Source organism: Alosa pseudoharengus, unplaced genomic scaffold (assembly GCF_046254945.1).
Source record: "Alosa pseudoharengus isolate Yale_2024_CS ecotype anadromous, Long Island Sound unplaced genomic scaffold, YU_APseudo_1.1 YU_APseudo_1.1_scf_21, whole genome shotgun sequence".
Classification (NCBI taxonomy): domain Eukaryota; kingdom Metazoa; phylum Chordata; class Actinopteri; order Clupeiformes; family Clupeidae; genus Alosa; species Alosa pseudoharengus.
In genome coordinates, this window is record NW_027468674.1 from 20,161,477 (window position 1) to 20,174,426 (window position 12,950).

The 12,950-nt window shown below is 43.8% G+C and overlaps 1 protein-coding gene across 1 annotated transcript in view; it reads left to right on the forward strand.

The window, feature by feature from the left end:
- Positions 1 to 994: 994 nt before the first annotated feature.
- Positions 995 to 12,950, forward strand: part of LOC143137788 (zinc finger CCHC domain-containing protein 24-like) — a 30,395-nt gene continuing 18,439 nt past the window's right edge. Inside the window, exons 1-2 of the mRNA XM_076298107.1 lie at positions 995 to 1,724; positions 6,043 to 6,243. Coding sequence (XP_076154222.1) covers positions 1,470 to 1,724; positions 6,043 to 6,243 — 456 coding nt within the window. The 5' untranslated portion in view covers positions 995 to 1,469. The remainder of the gene's footprint in view (positions 1,725 to 6,042; positions 6,244 to 12,950) is intronic.

The following is a 12,950-nucleotide window of genomic DNA, read 5'->3' on the forward strand; positions in this document are numbered from 1 at the left end:
GTTGACATCTGCATATGATCTAACATATCCTATGATTCCGCCAGCTAATTTATAATTTTGAATATTTATGATAATGATCATAAACTAGATTGTTAATAGTTAATTTTGGAAATGCAAAAACCGGGTTTTCCCCGCTATTTTTCAGAATAGCCTGGAGGACCTATATTAGCCTATTTCAGTCTCGCACTTTAATTTAATGTTTATTGTCTATGGCTATGTCTATGTCTAAAGTATGTCTATGTCTGTATTTAAAGTATGTCTATGTCTGCATGGGAAAGTAAGAAACAAAATTTCAATTATTTGTATGACCAGTGCATGTAAAGAAATTGACAATAAAAGCCGACTTGACTTGACTATTAATAGGTGATATTAGTATAAGTTAGGCTAATATGTGTTAGAAGTAATTATTTTATCATAATCATTCGATTGACACCAACTTAAGCAAATACTGTATGCCTATGGCCGTTTGTACTGACAAAATAATCTAGAAATATAACTTGGAAACCAATGGTGAAGCACAGCCTATATCTTACAGGAGCTTATTTGTCATTATTTCATATTTGACTTTTATTTAGGTCTACTTGGTAAGAACATCAAAGTATGTGTTCACAACGTCAAAAAGGATCATGTCATAGCAGGCTCTAGGCCTGGCATGGAATACTTATGGAAGCCATCTCCTTTTCCCCACTACCTCTCCAAGGGGTGGACGTGGGTCAAAGCTGAGGAATCCCACCTATTTCGTTAAGTAAACACACGTTTTTGCTGGCTCAGCTCCTTGAGCCAATCAGTGGAATTCTATGGACTGTGCGGTGCCCGTTACTTTCCCCAAAGTATTTTCTCACAAGGTCACATAGTTTATAAAGATTTGTTATCATAGTCTTGGACATTTTGGAGCAGTTATATCAGGAATTTGCCGAGAAATAGCAGTTTAAAACTCGCCTACAGACCTCAGCATTCTGGGGGTATAAAGTCTCGTTAGCGCTGATAAGTTAAACCCACATCCTGTGGTGTGCACCAACATCTGTCCGTAAGTATTCGTCAGAAGCCTTCATCGCGAACTCTGCTCTTTGCTGCCTGCCTATAGGCGAAGTGTAATGTACAGTACGCAGTTATGCAAACGGCCCTCCTATTCGCCTGCTGTTGGTGACGCATTGGAGTTTTGACTGATACGCACGCTCACAGTCGATCGCCGCGAACTCAGCCGCTGCAATAGAGTGCCCGGACTGGCACCAACTTTTCCTGCTGTCACTCTGCAACTATGACTTTTGCGTAATCGTCCGCCAGGGAACGGGATCCTTGCAGGATCCTGGAAGCGAAGGGAAGGAGAGAAGTTGCCTATAGTGCTGGGGCGGGGAAAAACGCAGCAGAGACAATCAAGTGATTTTAAGATTTGTTTTTTTTTTCTTTGTCAGAATTACAAGTCCAGAATCACTTGCGGTAACCCGGCGGTGGACGCCCCAAAGCAGGGAATGGTCTCAAAGATGAGTCTAATGTCTGCCTTAGACACTAGTGCCTCTGTTTACCAACCGGCGCAACTTTTAAACTGGGTTTACCTCTCTTTACAAGACACCCACCAGACTAGTGCCTTTGATGCTTTCAGACCAGAATCCAACTCTTCCCATCCGGACCAGAACTACAACAACAAGCAGCCGCTTAATGATGTCAACTCGTCATCGCTCAACTCCAACTATCTCAACAACTTCTTGCATCTTCAGAGGATCGAGGTTAGACTCATATTGAATTCATTCTTTCCCCCTATGGCTTTAATAGGCTACTATTTGTGTTAAGAGGTCCTACGATTAACACAGGCTGTTTGAATGCCCCTGCTTGTCAAAGTGCTGTCAGTGTTCACCTCCAATGACAGAACTGGTATGTGGGGCAGATTACTTTTGGTTTAGAAGACCAAAACCTTATTTCTGGTTTTAAAATAGACAGCTTGAAATATTTTGCCAACCACTAGTAGTTTTGTTTTTCAAAAACGTTATATGGGTGCAAGCCTGCAAGGCACCTGCCAGCTGGTAGTAGGCTACACAAAACATGTTTGATGTAACCACCTTATGAGGTATTTTGGAACATAAACATAGAGCGGATACTAAAAAGGATGTTCGGAAAGCCGAGACGGAATTATTTCATACTGTTTGTGAGTCATGTATGATTTGCTGAAAGCACTTGATTATGGGGTGTAGTGGAACTGCAGAAACCCTGGATTGCCATGATCTTGGTGACCCAGTGGCATCAAAGATTGTCCATGCATCAGAGTATATTTCTATCCATCAGCATTATACTAGGCAGACATTTGCTTTGCATTGGGATGGGGACATAACCATTTGCAATGAACAAATTAAATGCACAAGAAAGAAGGAGGTTAAAGAGAGAGACAGAGTGGGATGGGGGAGAAAATACTGGAGAGATAGTGGCATGACAGTGGAGAGAGAGAGAGAGAGAGAGAGAGAATGAGGGAGAGCATTTGGCTGTAACTTTTGTCAGACTAACACACCACACCCCATGGGTAAGAGAAATGCTTTTTTCATTGGGTAAGACTCAGCCTCTCCCTAATTCGTCTTTTAGATGCATGAAATGTCATTATAGAACTGGAATGTCATCACATCCAAGGGCCTACACACAACATATAACAAGATTTACAACGACCATCATAAATGATATACGGTGTGGGCTGAAGAAATGAAGCAATATCCTCATGGACAAGTCATCCTGAGTTTAACTTTAGCAGCTATAAAGCACTGGACTTTATTTCAGAAAGTTACATTAGTTCCCGAAAGTCTGCGTCATTTAATTATTCCAACCATACATACCATAATAAGAGATAAATACACATGATTTAATGTGCAGTGATTGGCCTACTGCAGTATTCCTAGAACTCTTTTCATATTTGAAAGCATCACTCACTCACCATGTTGCTTTTCAGATTAGTACTTAAAATATCCTAAACTGTATGTTTCTAAGCCAATCGTTAGAGTTTCTTGTTTGTTGATTGTCTTGTGGTTAATCAGTCAAACTTTCAATGTGTGCAAGATGTTGCTCCATTGCAGTTCTTTTGTCCCAAGTCAGGTCTATGTAGAAGGAAGCCTGGTCAATAATTCAGTGACTATAATTTCACTACTTTGCCGGACACGGTTGTGGACACTGTCATTTGCTCATTTCCAGGACTGCCCACTGTATCATAGCGTTTGTCTTCCTGAAACACTTGACCATGAGTGGTAATTATGGGCCGCTTTGTGCATTGCTATAACAAACCCGAAGTGACTCCAAAAGGATTTGGGTTTTATTATAAGAGGAGTTTGCTGTGGCTATAGTTGGATAGTTATGGCTCGGCGTTTAATTATAGCGTAGTCTGTTTCTGATAGGAATGTGTGGTTCTCTTTGGGCCACTGACACATGCACACGCAGGACAAAAGACAAACAAAGTGTCAAACAGAGTCTCTGTGCCTCAGCATTTTGGTAGTTACGTCTGCTGCATCTGATTGTGACCTCTGTCATATGAGCTCTTTGTGTGGTGCATTTGCAAAGCCATGTCATATTACAGCATGATGAAAAGATGCGGTAGGCATTGGGAGCAGAAAATATCCAAACTGCATAGGTATTAATAGGAATGAACCAATGACTATATATGTATGCACAGTCACTGAAACAAACACAACAGTGCACAATATTTACATGCAGCGACCCATTTTGTGTTACAAGTTACTCAATACACTCTACAAAAGCTGCTCAGGATCTGCATGTATGATCCCAGTAAGAATTGAACCCCAGGAGATCATGTCACAAAAGAAAACAAAATAGTGAGGAGAGAAAGGGAAAAAAAGAAAATCAGCCACCAAATCCTGCCAGTCTCTGATTTCCCGACCCCCTGGAATATGCTTGGTGCTTGAGGAGATCAACCATAGATTTGATTTTTCTTAGTGCAGCGAGCCTCCCTCTCTCTCTCTCGCTCTCTCTCTCTCCCTCTCTCTCTCTCTCTCTCTCTCTCTCTCCTCTCTCTCTCTCTCTCTCTCTCTCTCCATCAGCAGCAGCAGGGGTGCAGCTCTGCAAGGAGATGCACTGCAGTAATTAGGCGGAGGGAGGACTAAGCCCTCCTTGTGCCCTGATATAGTGCCTGTGTGTGTTCGCCTCTGACCGCTGGTGTCTGCGGAGCGGCCTCGGAGGACTGGCAGGTCCAAATAGGCCTCACACTGGCCACACTGGGCCCCATGAATGCGCAAGTTCACCAGGGTCCAGCTTCTCTCGGCCAGTGGAGTATGTAACACTTCAGGTTTTTTTTAACCTTCACTTTTTTCTGTGTCCTGGAGGTGTGTGTGTGTGGTGGGGAGGGGGGGGGGGTACAATTCCATTAACCTGCTTCCCAGGGCTTGAGAGGAAAGACAGGCATGGCTTTTGTAGAGAGAGACTGTGGATTTGTGTTCTTATTTGATTGGAGAGAGGGAGGCCGGGAGGAGGTCTTTTTTTTACAGAAATCTGGGTCAATTGAAATATCTTTGCAAGAACTTGCAACTAGCATAGTTAATACCACATGTTGCGCTTGTTATTTTTAGCTCAGTTCCCCCCCCCCCTCCTTATGTCTGTGCTGTGAGAGACACAAAAAGAGAGCAGACATTGCCTGACAGAGTGTGATGGGACATTTACAGATATATACAGGAGAGGTGTTAAATTCATTGTGCTATTGGTAGGAGATTTCCCACAGCGGCCAATCAACAACCAAGCATATTTACCACCACAAACAAAATCACCAACAAAGCAGCCTTCGAGAGCATTTCACTGGAGTTATCAAGCAGGCACCTTCCTTCATCTGTGTTTCATCGAATTAGGCCCACGACACCTCCAGAAGGCATCCCAGTCCCAGCCCCCTCCACACACTACCAACAAAACCCAAAAATTCTTCGGTCATTCCTCTTCGTTGTTGTGGTTGTTTATGATCCGATCATCAACATAAACACACAAACTGCAAACCCTTGATGTGGGCAGGGCACTGACAAATATAAAAAAAATCTTCAGTCAATCTTCTTCATTGCTGTGGCTGTATATGATCCCATCAGCAACATTACCAAACAAAACACAAGCCCTTGAAGTGTGCACCCACAAATATCAACAAGTACCAACAAAGTACTTGTTATATAGTGCTATATTCAAATACCTACAAATATCTGACCTATACTTCAAACTGCTGAAGCTCATATTTATAGTGTGAGTGTGCACAGTAACCAATTGTGATTTTTCATGGGAGAGCATGATTATAGAGGCCCATATTGTCAGAAAGCCACACAGCCATGATAATTTGCCGTGGCTTCACATGCTACTATGAGAAGGCATCATGGATCATAGTCCTCTGTAGGCTACACAGCATCACACTGTTGCAGTGTGGCATAGCTGGCATGCCAATTGTGTGGGCACATTTCAATCATCTGTGTCTCTTCTCACACTCTTCCCCTGTGGTACCATGGTGCTTGTCACCCACAAGGACAATGCTGTTGATTGTCAGGCTAAAACGGGGGTGGGGGGGGCCACTGGGGGAAAGTGTGCGACAAAGGTTTTGCTGTGTTCAACCCGAGTAAAAATGACCACTTCCTCCTCGCTGGACGATGAGTCGCATCTGCAGAGCTGAAATAAAGACTGACGCTGTTGTGCCAGTGGACAGAACGATCGATCAAAGTGCCTAAGATTGTGATGTAATGACTGGTCACAGTTTGAGCACAGGGGAGCTTGAGTTAAGGCATGAATAAGGCGTTTGATAGGATTAATCGCAATGACTCAATCGTGATGAAAGCAATGCACTGGAATTGAAACTGTCATGGTTCAAACCACTTCCTGACTAGTCATAATACAGTCTGAGAATAGAAGCTCTTAACAAACCATAAGAATTCCTTCATGCTCATATCTGACATGTGCATATCTCCACAAAGTCTCAATCAAACCTTTGAAATCCTTTATGAAATCCTTACTGTCTCCCAGAAGGGTTTTACCTTTAGGTATAATGGCACACTTTGTAATCTTTTGTATCTAACATCTTGAATGTTTTCCTACCTAAAGGGCTTGAATAATGGTGTATACAAGAACACCTCACCCTATGGCTCCCTCAATAACATCGTAGAGGGCCTGAACTCCCTGACGGACCACTTCTCGGACCTCTCCCTCTCATCTGAACCTCGGAAGCCCAGCAAGCGACCACCGCCCAACTACCTATGCCACCTCTGCTTCAACAAGGGACACTATATCAAAGACTGCCCACAGGTAAGGTGTAGTCTTTCAAGACGTCTGTTGACTACATCCATGGCCATAGCTGTACCATAAAAAAAAAACATGTAAGAAGCCAGTTTGTCATTGATACTAATAAACTTGGTCCATTAATTTTTTATTTTCAGACCAGTATAGCATTATAGCAAAATCACTTAGGGACTTTTCAAAATGGTGATCTCTCTGTCTTTTTAAGACGGCTGCAGTGATACAATAACATGAGACTGTTGGGAAACCAGTCCCAGCGCATTTGACCCAAAGCCTAAAGTCAGATGTACGGCACTTGAAAAAAGAGAGAAATCACGTTCAAAGGGCTGGCCCCCTCTTCTCCTCAAGCCTCTCTTGGTTGTGATGAAATGCCTGTTTATCTAAGTAGTCTGCGCGCTAGCACTAGCGCGGAACACATGGTTCGAGTTGGAGGAAAATGTCATATCGGATGACACGATTACGATCTAGCTGCGACTTCTGAGCACAAGCAAAATCAATCAAAGGCTTCCTCTGCGAAAGCCTTGGTGAAGGTCTGCATATTATAATCACCAGGTTCGAGTAGCCGCATAATGCTGACAAATTAGTGAAATTAAGAAGCGTAAGTGTCTTGTTGCTGCAGTTGTTAATGGTCTTGACTTTGGTTTGAGCTGACATCCGCTGTCATTTGAACTCCTAACTCGATAAAAAACGGAATACGCCGGTTTTCCCAGCAGTGCAGTGTCTTGTGAATGTATCTTGGCGCTGTTTGAAAGGAGAGCTTGAGAGGGTGTCGGTGCCACTAAAGTTGTTGTGTTTCTTGTGGTTGGGCCAGGAAGAGATGTAGAGGAATCCACAGTTGGAATAACTCTGGCTGTTCTCCAGACTCTCTCCACCCCTAATAATTTGGACGGAGTTCCAGTTGTTCTCTGTAATTGAAGACCTGAGAGATTGGGACATACTCTATTAGACTTTTATTCCATTATACAATCTTGTTTTCTTCGTCTTCTCCAAGAAAGAACGCCGATATAATGGCGCCCCACCCTACATCCCATTTCAATTCATTGTACGGCAGGGTTCAAAATGAACTCCAGATGCAGTGGGAACTGCACTCACTCACTGCCTTTATGAAATATGATCAGGTTTCCTGCTGAGCTCGACAAGGTTCACTGGCCTAAGGATGAAAAGACCATGCAGCTCGCTGTAGTCTTTATCAAGTGTTGCTCATTTACATCCTCAAGACTTATTGGTGTTAAAGTGATGGTGTGACCATTAATAAGTTGCAGCTTATTACTCAGGGAGGGGGGAGGTAGGGAAAAGCTTTAGAAAACTTGAGACAACTTTAGTACGTTGTTTTGATGAGTGCAGCCGGCCTGTGTCCAATCTAAAGGTAAATCAAAAAATGAAGTAATTGAACGCAGATGACATGCTCCAAAAACACTCTTGCACAGGGCAGACTGTATGGATGTCATAGCTTTTCAATTTTGAGGTATTAAACTGTGTGAGCACAACAGTGAGACAATGGCAACAGCTTCGCCAGGTTTCCCCAAAAAGTTTTGGAACGTCAAATAATCAAATCAGTGTCAGCTAACTTGCCTCCTTAAATCGGTCACAATGTACTCATAGATTTGACACCTTCGGAAACTTGGTCTCCAGCCACACTTGCCATCATCGCCATCTGTCTTTTTGATACTTCGAGAGTTACATCAGTCCACATAGATATCACTGATCTTGTTTCCTAACTGGTGAAGCAAGATTGTAATGACATCAGGGTCAAGAATTTAATACCTGATCAGGATACACAATACCAAAAATGTTTATCTGTAAAACACTGTTGCTTTGGATAAAAGTGTCTGGTCATGGTGATGCGTGTACTGTTAGGCACTGAGGATCATGGTCGCTCGAAACGTTTAACATAATAACAGCATGTAGTTTGATTAGACATTAAAAAAAATCCTAAGTGGATTACTCGACTTTTTTTGGTAATTTTTACCTTTTGAGTGTGACCTTCATTGTTGGTCTCAAGCATTGATTTATGTTTGGAGCCTACACACCACCACTAGGACTATAGCTGATCTAAAAGGCACGGATTCATTCTTGCATAACTTTATACACAATACCGAAACTATCTGTAAAATACTGTTGCTTTGGATAAAAGGCGTCTGGTAAATTACTTAGTGGTAATGTACATAAATGTTATCAGCAAGGATGTGAAGAGTACAAAGCCTTCTCAGTCCTACAGACAGTTGGAATGAGTGATGTTTTTGGCCTGTGACTTCAGCGACAGGCTGTAACGCAGAGGGGCCAAGCAAAGGAGTGTGGAGCAGACTGAGTGCTGTGCGGGAGGAAATAAAATGCAGGCGTGGGTGTAAAAAATGGAAAATGGCCTCATGGAAGACGTGCTGCCAGGGTGCACATGGGTCGTTGGACAGTGATGGAGTGGTCACTCGAGCTTCTTTGCATTTCTGCATCTTTTAATGTGGGATGCGTGTGTCGCTCTGTAGTGTTTTTTTTCTGGAAGACGGCATCTGCTCATCTGTGAGCTCTGAATGTGGGATGGAGCCGTGTTGGAGCCGTGATGGAGCCATGTGGTGGGGTTGGTGGGGGTGGAGGATGGAGGAGATCTGGAAGAGGAGTGTACCCAGCCCCACGTCCCCCCTGCCCGGTCCAGTGTTTGGTGGCCTTTGTGAGCCTTTAGTTCAAGAGTGTGTGTGTGTGTGTGTGTGTGTGTGTGGGGGGGGGGGGGGGGGGGTATCAAAGCAGGTCACAGCCCCTATAAAAGTAGGAGAGAGCCGGCGGAGGAAGTGGACTCAGAGCTGGCAGGCTTTGCCAGCGTTGATGGAATGCCCGGAACGCTGTCTGTGCACGGAACGGGCACCCGGATTGCTTCAAATACTGCCAGGATTGCCGGGAGTAACAGAATTCCGGGATTGCATGCTTTGCCATCTGCACTGCCAGGCTGCTGGGATCATTGATGTACTCAGCATGTTTCCTTGAATAGGGAATTCTTGAGACTGTGTCGTGTTACTGGTGCATATGTATTTATCTTCACTTCAAGAGTACTGACAGTAGAGAAATAGCACATTAGGTCCTCATTTAGTTCCTATTCTAATGATATTAACAGAGATTGTTGCAGAGGCGATTGCTCTAAGACTACAGGGGAAGCTCAGCCTCCTCTAAAATATCACGGAAAATCGCATCAAATAACACTATTACATTAGCTTCTAGCCTACTATTCCAACTAGAACATGCTGAAAACATGTTCATCTTCATGGCTAGTTTGTTCTGCAATAAGGTTTTGTCACAGCATACATTGCTGTGATGACACGATCCATCAAAAACCATGCAAAAAACCCATAGACGCTAGGCTTCACTGGACATTCAATGGCACTTACAGAGTGGGCTGATCTCAATGCAGAAAAACTACACGTTTATTGGACAAGCGCCACAAAATCGTCATTTCCAGGGAAGCCCGGCGTCTCTGGGAGTGAATGGGACAGTGGGATGGCCTGGACGCCGAGCTTCTGTATGATGATTGGAGGAACCGTCATAGAGGCTGGACTCTTTTTGATTGACAGCATCTGTCGCGATCTGACAGGAAGTGGTTCAAGTTCAAGGGATGCGTTAACGTTAGTGTTGACAGGTGAAGTCGAGAGGCAAGGCAAGTTGCAGCTCAAATTCTCATAATTTGGGAGTAATACAGTCGGTTTCTATTGTCTTTGTAAATAGCATACTGTAAATAAAACCTTAATGTGGAGTTACAGAGTTTGTGACTTGCTTTTGTTTCAGTTGTGTATTTAGGCTAAGTTAGGTATAGCGCGCTATATAACGGTGTAGGCCAATCATTCCCAAACTGTGGTCCGCGGACCACTAGTGGTCCGTGAGGGTACTGCAGGTGGTCCGTCGAAAAGCAAAATAAAATATAAAATAATATTTTTTTCAAACCTTCATTTTACCAGGAAATGCTAACATATATTCTAAGAATATGTATATTCATATCAAATTTAAATGTAAATTAAATAGCAAAGTTATTGTTTGATTATTGTGTGACTAAAAGGCTAGTAGCGCTAGGCTGTGACGGTACAGTGCCGCTAAGCGCTAACGGGGCTTTCCAAAGAGACTACACACTTGTCTACATGATCAAGTATAAAAATAAAAAAAATCATGAAATTAAATCAAATTGCATCATATTTACAGTACAGTCTATACTTCTCTGCGTTGACCTGCGCACCCATTACTCTCGTTTGAATTACTCGGGAACCCGTGATCGCATAGATATGGCAAGCATATCAGATGAAAGAGGAGACACAGGGCTATCCATTGGTACCATGTATATCGATCCTTCTGGCTTATAAAACAGACGAAGTGACAGAGAGATAGAGAAGGGGGAGAGAGAGACAGAGAAAGAGAATAAGTTATGTCTCTCTCTCCCCCTTCTCTATCTCTCTCTTTTCACCCTCCACTGTCAATCTCCTCATTATTATCTCTCGCTCTCAGACAGACAGATGTTCTTATTACTGATGTGATGCCCAGTTATAAGCCTATCGTTTTAGTGCTAGTAGGCCTATTAAGAGGTGCAGATTAATTCAGGTAGGGCTGTGTATAGACATTTTATTAAGGGTATTATGAGGTGGTCCGCGAAAATTCTTCATTGCAAATAGTGGTCCACACACACAAAAAGTTTGAAAACCCCTGGTGTAGGCTACATGATGCCATGCCAACTCTATAGCTACTGTTTGGCCTATTCTGGGTTTTGGGATAATGTTTGCCCTCAAAGAACAATATAGCACCTTAATAATATTAATTTAATAATTGACCAGTTCTATCAGAGCTTCCCCTGTTCCAAAGAGCAGCAATCGCCACTGAATTGTTGACATGAGTTACCACATAATTGACAGAGAATTTGTTCTGTTGAAGATCTACAAACAGTCATTTTCACCAGGTGGAAAATTAGTGTGTACACAGTTTGTAGTGAACTGTTAATACAGATGATTCACAGGTGCCCCTTTGCTATCTGAATGACTTGCAAAGCTTTACCAGACCAACATAACAGAGAACAGAAATGTTAAGTTAGCTCATTTATTTTTTAGACGGCAATTCCTTCTCATTCTGTAGATGCTCATCAAGGAAAGTGCTTATCAAGGAGTTTTGATGCATCAAGAAGAATTCAGTGGCTACTAAACCATAAGTGGTCTCCAACACTCAAAAGCATGCAAGGACCCACAAATCTGTCCTTATTTACACTGTAAATCATTGATTTCATGCAGTATCCACGAAGAATGATGTTATTCATACTGCCAGCGCAGGGCATACTGAACCTATAATGTAAACCTCAGTTTTTCTTAGCCTGGCTTTAGTGCACAGAACACATCCAGGCATTTTCTCTGAAGTTTAGTACAGTATAAGTTGAGCCGTTTACGAGACAGTGAAAAAAAATGCGTGTGAGGAATAGTTTGAGACATTTTAACGGCCCGGGCTCTGGTCGTCGTACCCAGCTGAATGCGGGGCCTGGGTCTGGAATCCATTTGTGCATTTCTCTGCAGTAGGATGATGATGTCAGATTTTATCATGTGTTGCCTGAGTTTTCAAACCCGGGGCCCATGGACGAGCAAAGGCACGGGAGCCTCTTTTTTCGCCCGCAACAAAGGCGTCCTCAGTCCCTGAAGAAGGCCCTTTTTTAATATGTCCTCTGTAAGATGCCCTTCCTCGGCAACAAACTTCTTTTTGTTCTTGGCTCTGCGGACATTTTCGCATGGGCGTTTTTTTTTACCACGGGCGATGTGGCCCAGAGGGAAGCAGGCCTGCACACTGGGTTCTCCAGCCTCCAGCTCAGCTCACCGCAACTCTAGTATAACATAATGACATTGCCCTCAGAAGTTAATATCGCTGTATTAATGCGTCTTGCCAAGGGTCCGAAGCATCTGGAAAAAGGACACATTACATACAGTACACACTGGGTTGATATTAGTGCCCATTAACAGCCCGATGTATCAGTTGTGATACTTTTTATTGCTAATACTGGATGAGTGACCCTGTCCACACGTTGCATAAAGTGCCCCCAACAACTAATAAAAGGGCTCACTCAAGCCCTTTCCCAATTAGAATGGCTGAACTCTGAAACGGCAGAATTCCTCTGCGGTTCTGACAGTCCGCTGACAGTACGGGCTGGGATTGTGGGAATGGCTGGGGCTAAATAAGGGTCTTATTGTTTGTCTTTAAGGGGCTTGGGAGCGAGAGGTCAGGAAGTCAGCTTGTATTGTTGGGTGCCGCGGAGAAGAAGGAGGAGAAGGAGGAGGAGGAGGGAGGGTGTCTCACAGTGCCAGAGCAGCCCAGCTGATCTCTGCGCCTTCCTGGGTCTCGATGCCACTGCCAGAGCCTGTTCTTGCAGCGCTTTTTCCCCCACCCACCCCCTTCCGCTCCCCCCCCCCCCCCCCCCCCACCACCACGAGAAGTGCGCAAGCCCTCAAGTCAAAAAGGCCTCAATTCGACCGCAAGAATGATCGAGATGTGCACACACAGGCAGAAAGTCCCGTTCCAGGCCCACCATAAACGTCTCTGGACAATGCTGTCGAGCGAAAGAATGCGGCCTCGGACGAGGACGGTGTTTGATCTCACCCCATCACTCAGACCACATAATCAACGAATTACATATACGATCAAAAACGACTCCGCAATGAGCTCGCACACAAATCAGCACGAAGGGCTCTCAAGCAAAACACGCACACACACAAAAAAAACCT